This window comes from Hypanus sabinus, chromosome 3 (assembly GCF_030144855.1).
Source record: "Hypanus sabinus isolate sHypSab1 chromosome 3, sHypSab1.hap1, whole genome shotgun sequence".
NCBI classification, from domain to species: domain Eukaryota; kingdom Metazoa; phylum Chordata; class Chondrichthyes; order Myliobatiformes; family Dasyatidae; genus Hypanus; species Hypanus sabinus.
In genome coordinates this window covers 105,161,955-105,182,645 of record NC_082708.1, presented here as the reverse complement: position 1 = coordinate 105,182,645, position 20,691 = coordinate 105,161,955, and the positions used below count along the sequence as shown (strand labels likewise).

The 20,691-nt window shown below is 40.3% G+C and overlaps 1 protein-coding gene across 1 annotated transcript in view; it reads right to left on the bottom strand.

Moving 5' to 3' along the window:
* Positions 1-20,691, bottom strand: part of egf (epidermal growth factor) — a 120,731-nt gene that overhangs the window by 49,245 nt on the left and 50,795 nt on the right. Inside the window, 6 exon segments of the mRNA XM_059963354.1 lie at positions 3,679-3,827; positions 5,696-5,832; positions 6,944-7,069; positions 10,521-10,643; positions 15,222-15,344; positions 16,036-16,134. Of these exon segments, the coding sequence (XP_059819337.1) occupies positions 3,679-3,827; positions 5,696-5,832; positions 6,944-7,069; positions 10,521-10,643; positions 15,222-15,344; positions 16,036-16,134 (757 nt within the window).

Sequence of the window (20,691 nt, the reverse complement as noted above, 5' to 3'; positions counted from 1 at the left end):
AACTCAGCAAGATGAGTGGCGTCTATTGAGGGGAACAAACAGTTAACGTTTTGGGCAGAGACTCTTCATCAGGACTGGAAAGAAAAGGGACAGAAGCCAGAATAAAAAGGTGGGGAGAGGGTAGAAGTACAAGCTGGAAAGACTTAGGCGAGACCAGGCGAGGGGGAAAGGGGGATGAAGTAAGAAGTTAGGAAGAACAGGTGGAAGAGGTAAAGTGCTGATAAAGAAGGAATCTAATGGGAGACGACAGTGGAGCATGGAAGAAAAGATAGGAGTAGGGGAACCAGAGAGAGAACAATGATAGCTCAATAAATAGACAGTATTATTATAAACTAATACAATCTGCATATTGAACTGCCACTGTTCACAGCTGGAATGAAGAAGAGTGGGCGATAACCCCGCCTGTCAGATTGCCTTATTTCAAGTGACAGATTCTTATACCTGGAAGTCATACTGAGCTCCCCCATTTGTATGCAATAATCCCCTGTTCATTGTCATGTGATGGAGAAATCACACTGCCTTGATTGACATAAGGCAGTTGTTCTGGCCATGGGTTCCTCCTGAAGTTTCTTTTAAGGTCGTCTCTATGCAGTGTTTTGCTGTACAGGTGGGGTCTATGTTTGGAGTAAATCAGTTTGCAACTCGTTAGCTGACACAACAGACACTCTGGACACTGGGAATCTAGGATTTCCTTTGCTTTAATGCCCTTGTGGTGGCCACTCACAGAGCACTGTGGCTTAGTCAGCACCATTCATACTCACTATTACAACTCTATGGGTTCAAACTCTACTCCAGGGGCTTCAGCATACAATATCTCAGCTGACACCCAGGGTTTGTCTGTTGAATGGCATAAAAGTGTAGGGGATGGTAGTGGAGGGAGATTCAACTGCAGCTTTCAAAACAGAACTGTATAGTACCTGAAAGAATAGAACTTGCAGGATTAGCGGGGGTGCGGATCTAAGTTAGCTAACCGTACCAAGATTGTTGGTGGCAAAGGATTCAGCAGGGTATAGATGACTTGCAGATATTGGCAGAGAAATGGCAGATGGAGATTAGCCTGGCCAAAGGTGAAGTGCTGCACTTTGTGAGGTCAAATGTAAAGAGATCAGAATGCTGTTAATGGGAAGATCCTTAACAATGTTAAGGACTCTGGATTGGGGATTGCCAACCGTTATGTGGATTTTCTGGTGTAGTCTGTTTTGTCATGTGTTTTTGTGATATCATTCTGGGGGAATGTTGTTTCATTTTTTAACTGCATTGCATTTGTGGTTTTTAAATGACAATAAACTGAATCTGAATCTGAATCTGAATGTTGATGTGCTGAGGGATCTTGGGACCCAAATCCATGGGTTACTGCAAGTAGCTACACAGGTTGATGGGGTGGTAAAGAAAGCCAATCATTATTAGTCAAAGAACTGAGTTCAAGAGTTGGGAAGTTATGTTGCAGCTTCAACAAACGATAGTTCAGCTGCATTTGAAGTTTTACATTCAGTCCTGGTCCCTGCATTATAGGAAAGATATCAGATCTTTAGAGAGGGTACAGAAGTTTACCAGGATGCTGCCCGGAGTAGCGGGCATGTGATAAAAGGAGTGGCTGGTCAACCTAGGCTGTTTTTTTTGGAGTGGCAGAGGGTGAGGGGAGATCTGATCAAGGTTTATAAGAGAGAGGCATAGACAGAGTAGACAGATAATATCTTTTCCCTGTTGTAGAAATGTCTAATACCAGACAGCTGGCATTTAAGGTGAGAGGGGATGAGTTTAAGGAAGACGCAGGTTTATTTACACGGAGAGTGGTGGTTGCCTGGTGCAGTGATGGAAGCAAGTACAATGGGAGCATCCAGGAGGCTCTTCGTCAGGCAAACAAAGGTGAGGGAAATGGAAGGAATTGGGTTTTGTGTGGGCAGAAGGGACAGGTTTCGTTGGATATTTGATTAGGTGGGTATAATATTGTGGGCCAATAGACCTGTCCCTGTGCTGTACTGTTTAATACTCAATGCTCTATAGAAGAATTAGGGAAACATATCCCTGATCCTGGTCAGCAGTGATCTCTTAATCAACAACATTAAAACCAATTATAGAATTGTGCAGCACAGGTCCTTCAGCCCATCGGCCATCTCTTGCCCCCTTGTAGTAATCCTATGATCCCATCAGCCTATCCCAGAGTCTACCATTCATCTGCCCTTGAACAATTTACTGAGGCCAATTAACCTTCTAACTTAGAGGTGGTTGTGATGTGGGAGGATGATGAAGCGAAAGATCGATATGGAGAGAATGTGGCAACTTCACACATTTAGCACCAAAGGCCAGGATTGAGACCGATTACTGGAACGGTGAGATAGCTGTATCACTGCACTACCCAGGACTACTGTATACAATTCAAAAGTACCTCATTTTGATGTGTGTATTGCAACCTGTAAAATATGCTATAGAAATGCCGATTAAAAACAATATATTCCTTTGTTTTCTTCCAAGTACATAAATGTAACATATTACATTCAGGATACAGAAATCAGGTTTAATCAAAATTTTCATGCGAATCTTCTCCTTTGGGAATAGCCAAAGCAGAAGCAATGATATCACAGCTTCAGCTGCAGACTATAATGAAAAACAAATTTCCAATGTAATAGTAAGGTAATAATATTTTAATCAGCACCTTTCGCAAATCTTTTTCCCTTCCTGCTCCTGATGCTTGTCACAGGAAAGCCTGTAAATATTTGCACTGATTTAGTTGGATCAGATCTAACATGGCAGGTGCGAGCAGCCCTGACGAGGAGGTTTCAGCTCAGGACAGGTCCAGTATGTGACACACAAACGTAAGGATAGTTTAACAGAGCAGATGTCATCGGTGTCTATACCACAGCTACTGATTTTGAGATGGGAATTAGGCATGGTTTTAAGGAGGTAATGCATAAAATATAAATTTCAATAATTGCACTTATTTTCTTCAGCCAGTGCCACAACAAAAATAGGTTGAAATTGGAAAAAGAAAATATTGCTGAGGGATTTTTGAAAGACCTGCATCTATCAATCACTTCTTGTCAGTCACAGAACACAAAGGTATGAAATCAGTGGTTTAATGTTTTGAAGTTACAAAACATAACATTGGCAATGGGGTATTTTTAAAGCGAACAAGAGACGGCTGCCAACCTGTCAAAGTACAGCGAGACACTTGCCTTAAAAATACCTTATCGACAATGTTATCTTTTGTGACTTCAAAACATTAAATTAATTCCAAGGAAAGACGCGGAGTCTGGGGATGCAGGTCTGGCTTCATCTTTACTTCTAGCGAGGCGTGTATGTATCACATGGTAGTGGGATGACGCATGCAACTCACATATTTTTACATATAACCCATAATGAAGTATTCAAATGAAGAATAATATATATATATATACACACACACACACACACACAACAAATGGATTCTGAGAGCATGAAATGTAAAAGTATGAATATTAATGATCCCTTTTCTTGGCAAATCGCTGAGACCGTCTTTTCCTTGGCCAAAATAAATGTATCTCTCTAGATACAACCAAATCCTATTTGCTGGTGCCTACAGTTATTTCCTATTGGATTCTTTACGAAGCACTAACAGATGTCCAGCCAAACACGTGATTTCCACCAGCTAGTTAAAATTAGGGTAAACCTCGAGAATTAGCTCTTTAACTACAGGCGTACCTTCTGTCAATCCAGTATAATTTGCGGTTAATCCAGTCCACAGCTAGTCCTTCAGGTGAATCCACATCTTTGCTAATGAGTTTCTCACGTTCAGACCCATCCAGATTAGCTATTTCGATCTGTTTGAAACCCATGTGAGTGAAATAAATCTACAAATGGAAAACGAAAACAGAGTGGCTTCATCAAACTGCTCAATAAATGTTACTCAGAAATGCCCATTTAAATATCGAAGAACATTGTACCCATATGAACTCACACAATAATCTTATTGAACTGCCATCTGTTTACCATATGCAAAAGCTCACATTCAGCACTGTTATTTCAAGCTGTAGTGATGAGTTGGAGAATGGACTGCTTTTGGTTTTGGGCACAATGATAACATTGGGTGACAGACACGCAGAATTAGATGCAAGGTAGTGATTTTTATATTTTGCAGTTAGAATCAGGTTTAATATCACTGGCCTAAGCTGTGAAATTTGTTGTTATGTGGCAGCTGTACAATACATAATCATAAAATCTGAAGTTAAGAGTGTGTGTGTGTGTGTGTGTATATATATATTTAAAAAATTAAATTAAATAAGTAATGCAAAATAAGAAACTGAAAAATAGTGATGTGGTGTTCATGGAGACCTGAAATGGCCATTCAGATATTTGATGACAGAGGGGAAGAAGCTGTTCCTGAATCATTGAGTGTTTGTCTTCAGGCTCCTGTACCTCCTTCCTGATGGTAGCAATGAGAAGAGGGCATGTTCTGGGTGATGGGGATGTTGATGGATGTCGTCACTCCTTAAAGATGCCCTGGATGCTGGGGAGGCTAGTACACATGATGGAGCTGACTGAGTTTACAACGTTCTGCAGTTTATTTCAATCCTGTGCAGTGTCTCCCCTCTCCCTCCCCACCACCACATACCAGACGGTGCAGCCAGTCAGAAAGTTCTCCACAGTGCACCTGGAGAAATTTCTGAGGGTCCTTGGTGACGTACCAAATCTCCTCAAACTCCTAATGAGATATAACTGCTGTTGTGCTTTCTTTGTAACTGTATCGATATGTTGACACCCAGGAAACTGAAATTGCTCACCCTTTTCACTTCCTATCCCTTGGCGCAATGCACTTCAATAATTAGCTTAACCTACAAGAGTAACCCTTTTATCAGTCCACAACTTACAACTATATCTGTGAAGGGAAGCTGCGTGGGTTTTTGACACATAGGTTCCTCCTGACCATCTCAATGAAATGATACCATCTGACTAGGAAATCAATGGGTAACTGTTTTCAGAAGAGAGGTGATGATTACAGGGAATGTAGCGTGGCAAACAGCTGCTTCATGACCACTCACTTTAATGGATGAAAGATCATCAGTTCTGCGCCTGTGATTTCTAGTGTAAGCCGTCTGATTGCTCCCACGTGTTACTTTCAAAACACTTCTTGGTAACTAATCTAGTCCAATCCAAATGCAACTTTATTCTCAACTAATGTGCAGGCAAACTTTTCCAGGGCAGAATTGAGAACATTTTCCTTACTCTAGAAGAACTAAAGCAAAGGCACTTCCCTACCTGAATCCCAGCAAATTGAACATAAACCAAGTGCGTTTTAAGATAAAGATAAAATATTGCCTCATTATTGAATCATTAGAGTAGTAATGTCCTTGGTGAGTGATTGAATCCATCATTGTTATCTGATTGTCTTATAATTATCCAGAATATGATTTAATGCTTTTCATGATCAATATACCCGATTAGTTAATCACCATGATCTGAAAGTCTCTTGATAATGCTAATGTAAGCAATTTTGAATGATGATTTAAACTATACTATAAAAAGTATATCTAATTAATTTTCGTTCACTTAAAATAGTCTAACCTTTCTGCAAAAAGCTCGGATCATCTTGGTGTGCTGCAGATTTCACCAACAGTAATTTTGCTTCAGAAGTCTTAAACCAAAATGATATGTTGATTGAACCCCAGAAGAATCTGAAGACTTAAGGATAAACCACGTGAAATTATAAAATCCTATTTACCTTACTTTGAACTGGATCATAATCAAATGATAAGACTCTTCCCATCTGTCCTTCCAGAACAATATGATAATCTGTTCCATCAAAGTTTATGCGCCGTATATCGTGACTGTTTGCAAATAACAGGAATGGTCTGGGACCTGGTAAATAATAAATTGGACTATTTTCAAAAAAAAAACTCAGAAGCAATGTTTGTTGTCCAAACCTTTAAAGTGAGCTGGAGGAACCATACTGGGAGGCTTAAAAGGTACTCGGCTACAAATACACACCAAAAAGACATCCTCTCAAAGCTTCAAAGCTCAGGACAAGAAGGCATAAAAGATAAAAAGGAAAGGAAAGAAAAAATTTTAAGCTCAGTGTTTGACATTTGGAGCAGAAGTGTAAATTTAATTACACAATGGAGCGCCGCAGAAATGATAGAAGAAATTTGTGAGATAGCAAAATGTTCATTAAAATTTACCAAGGAACGGAGACCCAAAATAGAGAGTTTAATTTTTTTAAGAACTATAGGGTTGAGGATAGATTTATGGAGAAACTGATGATGACAATTTTGAAAGGGCGCAGGCAAGGAAGGGGAAGAGAAAAGGTGCATCTTGTAGTGGTAGTTAATCCTAAACCATTCAGTTAATGACTCACATGTGGGAGGAGTTCCCATATTATACAAGCAGGGTTGTCAATGAAGTTCAGTCGATGCTGGTGTCCTGGTGTGCTCTGCACCATTCCTCAATATTGAACACAACACATCTGAAGTAGATGTGTAAGTAGTTTATGAACTCAAGCAACACACACAAAATGCTGGAGGAACTCAGCAGGCCAGGCAGCATCTATGGAAAAATGTACACTCGACGTCGACTGTGCTTTTTTCCATCAATGCTGCCTGGCCTGCTGAGTTCCTCCAGCATTTTGTGTGTGTTGCTCGGATTTCCAGCATCTGCAGATTTTCTCTTGTTTGCGTTAATGAACTTATTCTTGTTAGAAGTGAATTGGTAAAGAACATCGCGGAAACAGTTTATCATAAGAGGGAGGGAGATTTTTGGTTAAAATGATGGATAACATGACAAAAGACAGAGTGGATTAATCTTGCAGATCTGACCATAACAACAAATGCAGTACTGGAAAGCTATTCCATGTATATGTAGTTCCATGATGGCACTGAGCTGCCATCTCTGTTGAGTCGCAGCTCAGATATGTAACTCAAATTCAACGTGCCATGAGTTAATGACATTGTCAACATCGGGCATCACAACTAACCTGAAGCTCGGCAGTGCTGTCCATCAAGCTGCAGACTGTAACCAGGCAGACATTCACATTTCCAAGACACCAGACCTTGCGGTACACAGATCTGGCTACAACCACCATTATCTGGTGCCCTGCAACCTGAAAGAAAAGGTCAAACCAGCGGTGAACTCAGTGAACAACATTTATTGCTTAAGTGGCTTTTTGTCAAACATTACTCAGAAACTACCATTCTGGCTTCATGTGTTTGATACCAGTTGAAATGGTGTGAAATGTCTCAATGTGAGATTTCATTTCCCAAGGTAGAGAACAGGCTATCTGAGGAGTGGGTCACAACGAAAGACAATACAGTTACACGACATCATGTTGTAACAATTAGATTCTTGCAGAGCAGAGGCAAACCTTCTCTCAGAAATCCCCAAAGTCAATTAGTTAGTTTTAATATAATTACAGCAATTACCATTATGTTATTCTTAGTGCATAATCTCTGTGGCTGTCATGCATGTAGAATGTGCAACATATTGATCAACTAAATTGATAACCAAACGTCATCATCTAAAGTCACAATCTTGACTATTTGGGAAAGTGCAGCAACAGGAAAAATCTGAGTTTAAAAGTGCACTTCAGTACTGCTCATCTATCTGGCCTTTTGGGCCAATACCTATTTAGCTTCCTCTTACAATTACTCATGTTAATAGCGATCATGCTGTCCATGATATGAGACAAACAGAAGAAAAAATGTTCTCAGGATAGACCTGTTATTACCAAGTTACTGAGTACAGAAGCGATAATCAGGCTTCTATGCATGTTCATCAAATTAGCAATGTATGAACTGGGTAATGCAAGACAAAAAGGGAAAAATAAAATATTTTTAATTTATTCAGTCTATTTCCTCAACCAACTCACCTTTCACAGTTTTACTTAATGTCCGCTTCAATGCAATAAGAGGTTGGGCCTTCATTGTCCTTTTAAGCATTGAATTTCAGACTGTCAATACCCTCAAGGTGAAAAAAAATCCTTAACACCCACCTAATCTTTGCATCAATACATATCCCCTGGCTATTTACCTCCTTGTTAATGAGAAGAATTTGTTCTGAAACCAGTTTATCTGGGCCTTTCATAATTATTTACTCCTTGATTATATCTTCTATTCTTCGATAGAGAACCTGGGCAGTCGATCTTCCTTCATAACTAAGACTATCCATCAATACCCCTGTAACTTTCCTTTCCAGCTCTCTTCCATCCTTTCCATGATGTATATAATGCTCTAACTCACCTGGCCTTTTATATTTTATGTCTTAGCCAATAAAGGGAAACGTTCTGGATGCCTCCATAAAAACCTGACTATCTGTTCTACACTCAGACTTCTTTTCCGCCATTTTGCAGGTTCCAGATGCATTCCATTGCCTTGCTTGCCCTTCCCAAACTAATTACCTTTTACTCCTCACAAAATAATTCTGTATAATACTTCTTTTATCCACCTGAGCAGTGCACTGATAGCATCTGCAGTCCACAACCCACTTCCTCACTTTCAAAACCAGAGCCAAATTCATCATTAAACTCTTTTCAGTCTTTCATTACTTAAGCCTAGACATAAATCATCAAAACATTCACCCTAATTGAGAGCTCCTGGTCCCCACTGCAAAAAAGTTCCTATTTGCTAAAATACTCTTTGAAGCAAGTTTGGATCTAGTTTGCAACACACGGACTTTCACATTTCGTATGAGGTCCTTCCACAAACTGTCCAAGCAACAAAAAAAAATTATAATCTCTATTAAAGTTTGCTGCTAATATAAATCTGAAACTGCTGGCATTTGGCTTTATATAAATAAAAACTACAACAAATTCAGAAAAGTATACTTTCATGATCAAATGTTGAAATCACAAGGCACGTATGTTGTTCTGCTGTTGTTTCATACTAACTCACCTTGGTGCTCAGCTTTTATGTGCTTGGAAAGGTGTGAGGTTGCTCAGTGACTATGAATTAAACTCAACAGAGATAGGTTAAGTCTTAGCTAATGTGTTTTGGTCATCTTTCAGCGAAGTGACAAGTTCACTGACACGTACACTGATGATGATGAGAAGGATGGTTTAGGGTGGTTCTTGGGGTATTACTGAGGCAGGCAGTTCCGTTTGAGATAGTGCAGAACTTCTTGAGAGTTATTGGAGCTGTACTCATCCAGGTAGATGAAATTGCTCCTAATTCTAGAGGGTGGGAAGACCTTGAGATGTCTGGAGATGAGCCATTCACTGCAGGATAACTCATCTGTGACCTGCACCTGTAGCCTTGGTACTTACTGCTGGTTCAATTGATCTTCTGGTCACCAGTGATCTCCAGATTACTGATTATGGGAAATTCGTGATAGTACTGTCACCGAATGTTGAAGATCGGTGATTAGAAATCCTCTTGCTGGAGATGCCCATTGCCTGTCACCTCCGAGGAACAATTACCTGCCACTGTTCAGTGGGGGTCTTGGTGTATACTGCTTCACCACAGAGGAGTTCAACAGTGAGTGAACATCCCCACTACTGACTTTACCACAGAAAGTCATTGATGTAACAGCTAAAGATGTTCAGGCCCACAACACTGCCCCATACAATGAATTTCCCTGGGCTGAATAACCAAGAATTTATTTTGTTGCTGTTCATATTGCCCAAGAAAGGGATCCAGTTTCCTCTAGCTTCATGGACCTTTTAAAGAAGCATTTGAAGTGTTTGCATCCATTTCTGGTTGGAGTCCCTCTGTTCAATGCATTGGACACTTGCTGTCTCCATCAACACAAGCACAGGTGTCACTTCCCCATCTTATTTCCTGCAATATGATGACAGGGCTCCATTTTACCATCAGAAATTGGACACAACCCACAACTTTGAGGTCTTTATCCCTCAAAGAAACAAGGAGTACCTACACTTGGTTTAAAGTGCCCTTGAGGCTAGCTGAAAGGTGATAGGAAGAGTCAGGTAGGTGGGAAAGGTAAAGGGTGGGAGAAGAAGGAATCTGATAGGAGAGGAGAGTGGACCATCAGAGAAAAGAAAGGAGGAGGGTCCCAGGTGAGAAGAGGTAAAAGGCCAGAGTGGGGAATAGAGAGAGAGGGGAGGGGGAGGGGAAAAATTACTGGAAAGAAAAATAGATATTCATGCCATCAGGTTGGAGGCCACCCAGATGGCATATACAAGGTGCTGCTGCTCCACCCTAAGAATGACCTTAACTTGGCACAAAAAGCAGCCATGGAACAAGTAAAATTTGAATACAAGTCCCTTGTCACATTCTTTACAGCTCCAAACCTGTCTGCAAATTCCATATTTTATATCTGTTATCATTCCTGACATAGATTCTTTATATTAAATTTATCAGATAACTCCCAGAGTTGAATGGTATTTAACACTTGAAGGACAGTATTCTATTTAATCAAACAGTAGTAAATGAGTTCCAATTATTCAAAAAGTAATTATTCTCAAAAATGTCTTATCAGTTGAACTTGCTTTTCACTTTTCTAATGTCTAATGCTTAACTACATAAACATTTTTTGAAAAACAAATGCTCATTGACAGGGTAATGACTTCAGAATAATCTTGGTATCTCAACTGATACCTGAACATGTTTTGCCATCCGATCGTAAAACAGATCCTGGTGGACAGATGCAGACTGGTCCCTTAGATGTCTGAATGCAGTCGTGGCTGCATTCAGTGTAATTTTCCAAACATGGAGTAATATCTGGTAAACAAAGGGGGAAAGAAGAGTGTCAGTTTGAATAATATATTTCAACAATTATTCCAGCATGCTCTAAAATGACTTTTTTCATCCCTTGTTATTGAGAGGTATTACATCTTGTTCCCATTGAATAAAAAGATTTAATATTCCTAAACATTACTCATGGATTATTAGTAATATCATAATGAAAAGCTTTCATTTTCAAGCCAACCACTATCACTGCAAGGGCTGAGGTGAAAGTCCTGCCAAGCATTTAAAGAATGTGACAAGCACAGGGAGATTGTGCTGGAATGGAGGATCTATTTTCCTATTTTATTTTTCATTCAAGACTGAAATTAATAACTTTTGGCTAGGAAGTTGTATCGAGGGAAGAGTCGGCAGGAAAAGAGATCATCACTATTTTGGAAATGGTTCTGTTATGGCCAAAAATAGCAGTGTAAACATGGACTATAAATGCATTTCCAATTACTCCTTTTCTCCTTTTCAATTTTCAGCAATTAACAAATTAAGGAACTCAAAGATCACACCTACATGCCCATTACCCAGGGGAAAATACTTCCCATCCATCTTATCTATCCTTCTCATAATTCTAAACATTTCTACAAGGTCGCTCCTACATTTCAAGGAATGAAGAGTTATCCTGGCCAACCTCTCCCTGTAACTCAGGCCCTCTAGTGTTGGCAACATCCTTGTAAATTTGTTCTTCAACAATCTGAAATACTGCATGACTATTTTCTAGATTTGCACTTATTTATCTTGAGAAATCCATATAAGCTAATGAACAATAAATAAATGGTTAAGGTATGAAACTAGTTACCTGAATGGGACTGAAGTATTTGTGAAACAAATTTAATAGATGAGGAAGGAGAAATGAAAGGAAGTATAAAAGAGGTGCAGATTTGTGTGTGTAAAGCCCTGGTTAAGATTTCTGCTGCTATGTTGTGAGGAATTTCATTTAGTAGTTTTCTGTAAAGGCAGCATATCCTACAGGTTGAATGTTTTGGTTTCGGCTAAAGATAAGGGGCCATGTTGTTCAACTTAGGAATTTTGTGTCAGCCAATCAGGATGGTGGGATTGGGAGAAGGTTCTAGAGGGAGATTTGTAATGGACAGTGTGTGTTCTTGGTCTCTTGCTGAGAGGTGCAGTACAAAGAAGATCAGGAGAGATGCCCGTAGGATTCAATCTGACGGGAAGATGCGATTGCAAGGAGTGCTTTGCGAGACGAAGGAGTCCAAGATGGGAAGCTCTACCAGTGATTGGTGATGACAATTCAGTGCCATGAGTAACAGATATACCCGGCTTTTGGAAGAGATGAGTTCCAACAGTTGTGTGCACATTTAGACTGATCTAACTGTAACGGGCCCTTATATTTATTTTTCTTTCTTTTCTTTCTCTTAATAACTGTTTGATTAAGTTCAAATTAGTAAATATACTTTCTGTATAATTTAATGCTGGGGTATGACATGTCATTTCTGGGCTACCAATAATTGTGTATGGGCAGAATTTACACAATTCACTCAAGTCGAGGTTTCTTTAATCAGAATTTCCTGTTTGGTTGAACCCCAGATCTTATTGACCGTAGACGTATATTGTTATAGAGGTGGCCTTCTTACTGCTGAGTCACGAGGTTGTTAGCAGAGTCAACTATTGAGCCGAGTTTGCATAAGAGCCCAGCGAGAGGGTTACATGTAGAATGTAAGAACCAATGTAGACACATCTTTTGACATATATTTGACAGATTTCATATAATATCTAGATCATAGTTCAGCTAAGAGTTACTCTCTTCTATTGCCAAAGAAATAACATTATGATTTTAAAAAGAATGTTCAAAAATTATGTTAGCTTTCTCTGGTCCTTAAATTTACATATGAGATTTCACTCCCGTAATAATATTGATTCCTACTCTGAAAAGCTAATTCTTGAGATAGTGAGAATCTGCTGGGTCTTTAAACGTAGAGTTTCAGCCTCTTTTTAATCAGTGAGCTCTGATGAATTAACCATAGAATCTTGGACTCACAGTAAAATACAGAATTCCTGAGCTAATCCTATTGCCAACGTTTGGCTTGTATCCCTCTAAACCTTCAGTTTGTTATCATATGGACAAGTCTATGTAGCAAAGGTATCATGGCAAGCAAATTCCAAAGATCCAGTGATGGTGTACCATCCATATAGAATAACAGCCTTTGGCTGGGAACAGAGGATCAGAAATGGGACATCAGCTGGGTTCATTGGCAGACCAGCAATGACAAATGGACAAGGCCATACCACGGATGTGTCGTAAGCAGTCGGGTTAATAATACAGTCTCCTCGTGGACAGACAGAGGGGGAAATTTCCATTTCTATGGGGGCTACAGAATTGTTATCAAAACCATTCAAACTCACAAACTACTGAAGGGCGTAAGAAGTGCTTATGGCATTAGGACTGCATATCAGAAGCTTTAAAACTAAAGCAAAGCTGGAGAGGTGATTAGTTAAAGAGTCAAGTAGTTTTTTTTTCAGGAAGCAGCCTGACTGAGTATAAGTTTCCCAGTCGGTTCAGATTGGCAACACCATCTCCACAACCTCCATCAGTACAGGTACACCACAAGGCTGTGTGCTTAACTCCCTGTTCTGTTTGCTTTACACTTACGACTGTGAGGCTAACCACAGCTCCAAGTTTGCCGACACCACTGTCATGGGTGAATCAAAGGTGGTGACAAATCAGCCTATAGGAGGGGGATTGAAAATCTGGCTGAGTGGTGCCATGACAACAACCTTGTACTCAATATCGGCAAGACCAAAGAGCTGATTATTGATTCAGGAGGAGGAAACCAGAGGTCCATGAGCGAGACTCATCAGAGGATCAGAAGTGGAGAGAGTCACCAACTTTAAATTTATTATTATTTCAGACGACCCGTCCTAAGCCCAGCATATAAGTGATATCAGAGAAAGCATGGCAGAGCCTCTACTTCCTCAGGAGCTTGCGGGAATTCAGCACAACATCTAAAACTTTGACTAACTTCTATAGCCAAAGTTGGTCAAACTATAGAAGTAATGGAGGGCAGATTGATCAGCTGCATCAGAGCCTGATACGGGAACAGCAATGCCCCTCAACAGAAAATCCTACAAAAAGTAGTAGATACAGCCCACTCCATCACAGGTAAAACCCTGCACACCATTGAGTACATCCACACAAAACGTCACAGAAAAGCTGCACCCATCATCAGGGACCCACGTGCTCTCTTCTCCCTGCTGCCATCAGGAAGATAGTACAGGAGTCTCAGGATTTACACCACCAGGTTCAGGAGTAGTTATTACCCCTCAAACATCAGGGTCTTGAACCAACGGGGATAACTTCACTTGCCCCATTATTAAAATGTTCCCACAACCTATGGACTCACTCTCAAGGACTCTTTGTCTCATGTTCTCGATATTTATTGCTTATTTATTTATTATTATTATTTCTTTCTTTTTGTATTTGCACAGTTGTCTTTTGCATTCTGATGAAACACACAAATTAGTGTGGTCTTTCATTGATTCTATTAGACCATAAAACCATAAGATATAGGAGCAGAATTAATCCATTTACCCCGTTTAGTCTGCTCTGCCATTTCAGCATGGCTGATCCAATTTTCCTCTCAGCTCCAATCTCCTGCCTTCCCCCATATCCCTTCATACCCTGACTAATCAAGAATCTATCAAACTCTGTCTTAAATATACAGAAAGACTTGGCCTCCACAGCTGCCTGTGGCAACAAATTCCACAAATTCACCATTCTCTGGCTAAAGAAATTCCTTCTCATCTCCATTCTAAAAGGATGCCCCTCTATTCTGAGGCTGTGTCCACTGGTCCTAGACATTCCTACCATAATAAATATCCTCTGCATATCCACACTATCGAGACCTTTCACCATTTGATAGGTCTCAATGAGGTCACCTCTCATTCTTCTGAATTCTAGTGAATACAGATCCAGAGCTTTTCATACGACAAGCCATTCTATCCTGGAATCATTTCCATGAACCTCCTTTGAATGGTCTCCAGTTCCAGCACATCCTTTCTAAGATAAAGGGCCAAAAACTGCTCACAATACTTTAAGTGAGTCCTCACCTGTGCTTTATCAAGTTTCAACATTACGTCCTTGGTTTTATATTCTAGTCCTCTTGAAATGAATACTAATGTTGCATTTGTCTTCCTCACCACTGACTCAATCTGCAAATTATCCTTTAAGGAATCCTGCACAAGGACTCCCAATTCCCTGTGCACCTCAGTTTTTAGTATTTTCTCTCAATCACTAGATTCTGGTTATTATTCTATTATGGATTTATTGAGTATGACTAAAAAAATGAATCTCACAACAGTTGTATATGGCAACATATGTACTTTGATAATAAATTTACTTTGAACTTTGAAGTAACGTCTTCAGTTCCAACGTTAGATATCAGTGTTTTATGATGGAAATTCTAGATGGCATGATATTGCAGCTTTTGAGTACAGAATGTGAACAAAAGAGGCTATCTGGATGCTGGAGGTCAGAGTATTGATAGCAGTCTTGTCCCTTACCTATAATGGCTTGGGAAGGTATAGATTTTCAGAAAATCTTACCCTGGCATGTTTTCATATCGGGCTGCAACACGAACCCTTTTGGACAGAAGCAAACATAAGAGCCTGGGACATTTTCACAGCCCAATGTGCAGCCATGGTTCCAATAAGCACATTCATTGACATCTGAGGAGTAAGGAATTATGTTAGAAATACTATTGTTTGTGATTGTAGCGACCAATTCTAACAAGTGAATTGCTGCTGTTGGCAACCTAGCACGGTTGTTACCCTTGTGTGACCACACTCCAGTCACCCCGGTAATGATGTCCCAAAAGTTGAAGAACTGTATTTGATCCTTTGTTTGTAACTACCAAAACATACAATCTTGAAGCAATTAAGCCTAATTAATTGTAATTAAGCAAGATTAAGCTGAATTAAGTGGTCAACAGAAGATGTGACACCCGAAGGTCCCCAGAACTAAACTGCCCAGAAAAAAGCACAAATACATAACTTACTCCCCTTGCTTTTACCAAGCCCCCACCCACATGACTAGTTTCCATAATAAACATAAAATAAACATGCTACGCTGAATACAATGTAGATAGAAAACAGATGCCTGGCTCCTGCAGTGATTATGAATTATTCCAGTGAGAGCACAATAAACGTTTTAAGGTGCTTCTGTTTTCTATCTAGTAAATATGACATGATGTCCGCACAGGCTTGTTACCGTACTATTATGATCCATGCAACGTAGCAGATGTAAACCATCAGTTAAGACAGAAAAAGTGGAGAAGTTTGCAGTTTGGAAGTTGTGAGAAAGATTAAACCATGAACAGGGACACTGCAATGAGATTCTTTGCTAAGAGATTAAGCTTACCTTTGCACGATTTCCCATCAACACTGAGAACGTAGCCAGCTTTACACTTGTAGCAATTTCCATTGAGGCTTTTCTTGCAAGTATTTCCAGCATCATTTTCTGCAGAATTTAGAGACAATTTTTGAAGCTTAGTGTTTTTCCTTTGATGAAGGGGCAGATGACAAAAACTGAAAACTGAGATGGGGAACCACTGAAGTACTTTGCCCAAGGGGCAGTAAGCCAGCCAATGCCTCAGATTCATACCTGGCCCTCTGCAGATAACTTGCACTTGCACAGAAGCTTCAGTCATGAGCAGTGAGATAACAACACTGAACAAAACACATGCTGAGAATGGAGGCCTAGAGATGGGACTAGCCAGCATAAAGGACTCTGAACCTGGAGACTGAGACTTGCTTTGACATGAGCTTAAGAGGGCCTGCCTTACTTTATCTGTACTAATCATTGTCACGGCAGCAAGTCCTGCTTCATATGCTGTTTACTCCACTACTGTGCTTGTTAATGCCCTCAGTATCTCAGTTGTCTATGGATTCTGACCTGACAGGATGTCTGTACATTTGTCCACACCTGGTCAACCTGATACCCCAATACCCAATGTTCCTCTTCACCAGTGGCAACAATACCCAATGCTTCCAACTCACTTTAGTTGAATTGATCTTCCCACCCACCCTCTTCATTCATCAGCACAGACTTCACAATAGGTTGTCCCTGTAACCCCACACTCCAGTCCATCCCTCACCTTCAAAATCCTCAGATCACTGGAGACTGAGTCTTGTGGAGCTAGGAAAAAAAGGGCCTTCCTTTACATAAAGAGAGTGTGGGAAGTGCTGTTGTACACATCAACTTGAGCCTGATGTCCACAAAGCAGCTTGGATCATATAATGTAATCCCTGCTGGGCTTTCTGTTCCAAAATAATTGGCTTGTTGATTTTCAGAAGGCATTTGATAAGGTCCCACATAGGAGATTGGTGGGTAAAATCAAAGTTCAGAGCATCGGGGGGAAGACATTGACATGGATAGAAAACTGGCTGGTAGATAGAAAGCAAAGGGTAGCGGTGAATGGGTGTTTCTCGGAATGGCAGGTGGTGACTAGTGGGGTGCCACAGGGCTCGGTATTGGGACCACAGCTGTTTACAATTTACATCAACGATTTAGATGAAGGCATTGAGAATAACATCAGCAAATTTGCTGATGATGGGTGGCAGTGTGACATGTGATGAGGATGTTAGGAGAATTCAGGGTGACTTGGATAGGCTGGGTGAGTGGGCAGATGACGTTTAATGTGAATAAGTGTGAGGTTATCCACTTTGGGAGTAAGAACAGGAAGGCAGATTATTATCTGAATGGTGTAGAGTTAGGTAAGCGAGAAATACAAAGAGATCTAGGAGTCCTTGTTCATCAGTCACTGAAGGTGAATGAGCAAGTGCAGCAGGCAGTGAAGAAGGCTAATGGAATGTTGGCCTTTATTACAAAGGGAATTGAGTACAAGAGCAAGGAAATCCTCTTGCATTTGTACAGAGCCCTGGTGAGACCACACCTGGAGTATTGTGTACAGTTTTGGTCTCCAGGATTAAGGAAGGACATCCCAGCTGTAGAAGAAGTGCAGCGTAGATTCATGAGGTTAATTCCTGGGATGTCTGGACTGTCTTATGCAGAGAGGTTAGAGAGACTGGGCTTGTACATGCTGGAATTAAGGAGATTGAGAGGAGAGCTGATTGAAACATACTAGATTATTAAGGGATTGGACAAGATAGAGGCAAGAAATATGTTTCAGATGCTGGGAGAATCCAGTACCTGAGGGCATGGTTTGAGAATAAGGGGTTGGTCATTTAGGACAGAGTTAAGGAAAACTTCTTCTCCCAGAGAGTTGTGGGGGTCTGGAATGCACTGCATCAGAAGGTAGTGGAGACCAACTCTCTGGATGCTTTCAAGAAGGAGCTAGATAGGTATCTTATGGATAGGGGAATCAAGGGATATGGGGACAAGGCAGGAACCGGGTATTGATAGTAGATGATCAGCCATGATCTCAAAATGGCAGTGCAGGCTCGAAGGGCTGAATGGTCTACTTCTGCACCTATTGTCTATTGTCTATTGTCTATCTCACACCATTGCCAGCAACACTCCTTTGATATCAAGGCTTCTCCATCTCTTTTCTTTGGCATTGTCCCTTTCCAGAAAAAGTCAAGTACCTGGTAATAATTAGTTCAATCCTGGACACGCTGCAACCAAGTCCCATCACTGGCATCAACATTAAATTTAATCATCTCTTTTTAAGGTCTTGAGTTAACTTACTTTACTATAACTGCTCTGTAAATTAATACACAATCCACTAATGATTTACTTTTTGATATTATTTCCCACTGTGCCCTTAATATTTCAACTCACTTTCCATTCCTGAAGCAATCCACTTGCCTTTAACCTATTACACTTTGTTCCACAGCCTTGAACTTTCTTTTTGGACATAAATTATTCCTTTTCCTTTTGACTGTTTGATAACTACATCTAACACCTTGGTGGTTCTCTTAACCAGGACAGCCCATTTTTATGTCTGTTACAGTTTAGACATGGTCCCTATATCAGCGGGTAACTGGCAAAAGGACATGTTGTTGATCTGGTATCCCTGTGCCAAACTGTTCAAGCATCACTATACCATCTGAGAATTTAAATTCAAATAATTACAATAAAAACTGCAATTTAAAAGTTTGCTAGTGTAATGGTTAAAAATTAAACTATAAGATTATTGTAGAAATGTATTATATTTACTATTGTCTTACAGAGAACATAAGAAATAGGAGCAGGAGTAAACTATTCACCACCTTGAACTTGTACACAACTCAACAAGATTGTGGCAGAGTTCAAAAATCACCTCTGTCCTACTCACATATCCCAAGATTATTCCAATATTCAAAAAACTCTCAACGCCCGGATGTCTTCCACCTTCCACAGAAAAAGCGTCCAAAGATTCAACACATAAGGTTTGGGATATACAAATATCCTTTTTTTTTTGCACTTTGAGGGTTTGATTGCTTTTTGAACAAGTTCCATGGCTTTCTTTGCATTGTGGCTATCTGGAGAAGACAGATCTCTGGGTTGTATACTACATACAGACTTTGATAATAACTGTACTTTGAACTTTGAACTATTTGAATAGAGATAGCCTGCCTAGGGATAGTTAACATGGCTGTGTGTGTGGCAGATCATGTGTAACCAATGTTATAGTTGTTCAAGGAGGTTACCAAGTAGGTTGATGAACGGAAAGCAGTAGAGGTGTTGTTCTAATGGACTTTCGATAAAGTCCTGCAAGGGAGGCTGGCCTAGAATGCTGTCACTTGACTTTCAGGGGAAAGTAGTCAATGGCAAGTATTTAATGTTGGCTTAGCAGGAGAAATCAGAGAGTGGTAGTAAATGGTTGTCTCTCTCGTTGGAGTTGTGCTACCAGTGGCGTGCTGCAGGGATTGGCGCTGGGTCCATTGTTGTTTATCACCCATATTAATGAATTAGATGATAATATGTAAACTGGATTAGCAAACTTGTCTCCAAGTTTGGGGGGAGGGGCATAGTGGACAGTGAGGAAGGATATCAATGTTTGCAAAGTGATTTGGATCAGCTGGAAAAATGGACTGAAAAATGGCAGCTGGAATTTAATGTAGACAATTGTGAGGTGTTGCACTTTAAAGGACAAACCAGGATAACACTTAGACAACAAATGGTAGAGGTCTGAGGTGTGCAGTACAATAAAGGGATCTGGGAATGCAGATCTATAATTCCCTGAAAGCTGTACCACAGATAGATATAAACAGAAGTTCTAGCATATTGGCCTCCATAAACCTGGGCACAGAGTATAAGAGTTGGGATGTTACGTTTAAGTTGTGTTAGACTTTGGTGAGACCAGGTTTAGAGAATTGTATGCTATTCTTGTCACCTAAGTACTGGAAAGATGTCAATAAGCTTGAAAGAGTGTAGAGAAAATTTGCCACGGATGCTTCTAAGACTTGAGGATTTGAGTTACAGGGACAAAAATACTTATGATATGTGTGCCCAAGATGGCACAGATAAGAATGTTGTTGGCATGTTGTGCTAGCCTACGGTTCTTTAAACTCAACAATAATGAAAAGATACAAGTTGATCATTGTTACTGTCAGATGAAGCAACCAAAGATCTTCTACAATTCGAGAGCAGTGAGATAATTTCACAGGAAACATCTCACACCAGCCTGGCACCAGTTAGACCATAAAGCCTTAAGACCATAAGATACAGGAGCTGAATTAGGCCATTCAGCCCATCAAGTCTGCTCCATCATTCCATCATGGCTGATTTATTATCCTTCACAATCCCATTTAATTTTACTTAGAGATTCAGCATGACAAACCATGCTGCCCAGAAAAGCACCTACTTAACCCAGGACTAATCACGGGGTGATTTACAATGACCAATTAACCTACCCACTGGTATGTCTTTGGACTGTAGGAAGGAAACGGTGCAGTCAGAGGAAACCAACGTGGTCACAGGGAGCATGTACAAACTCCTTACAGAGGACACCAGAATTGAACTCAGAACTCCCGTGTCCTGAGCTGTTGTGGCGCCCACCCTCCTGCCTTCTTCCCATAAACTTTCACGTCCTGACCAAGAACCTATCAATCTCTGTTTTAAATATACCCA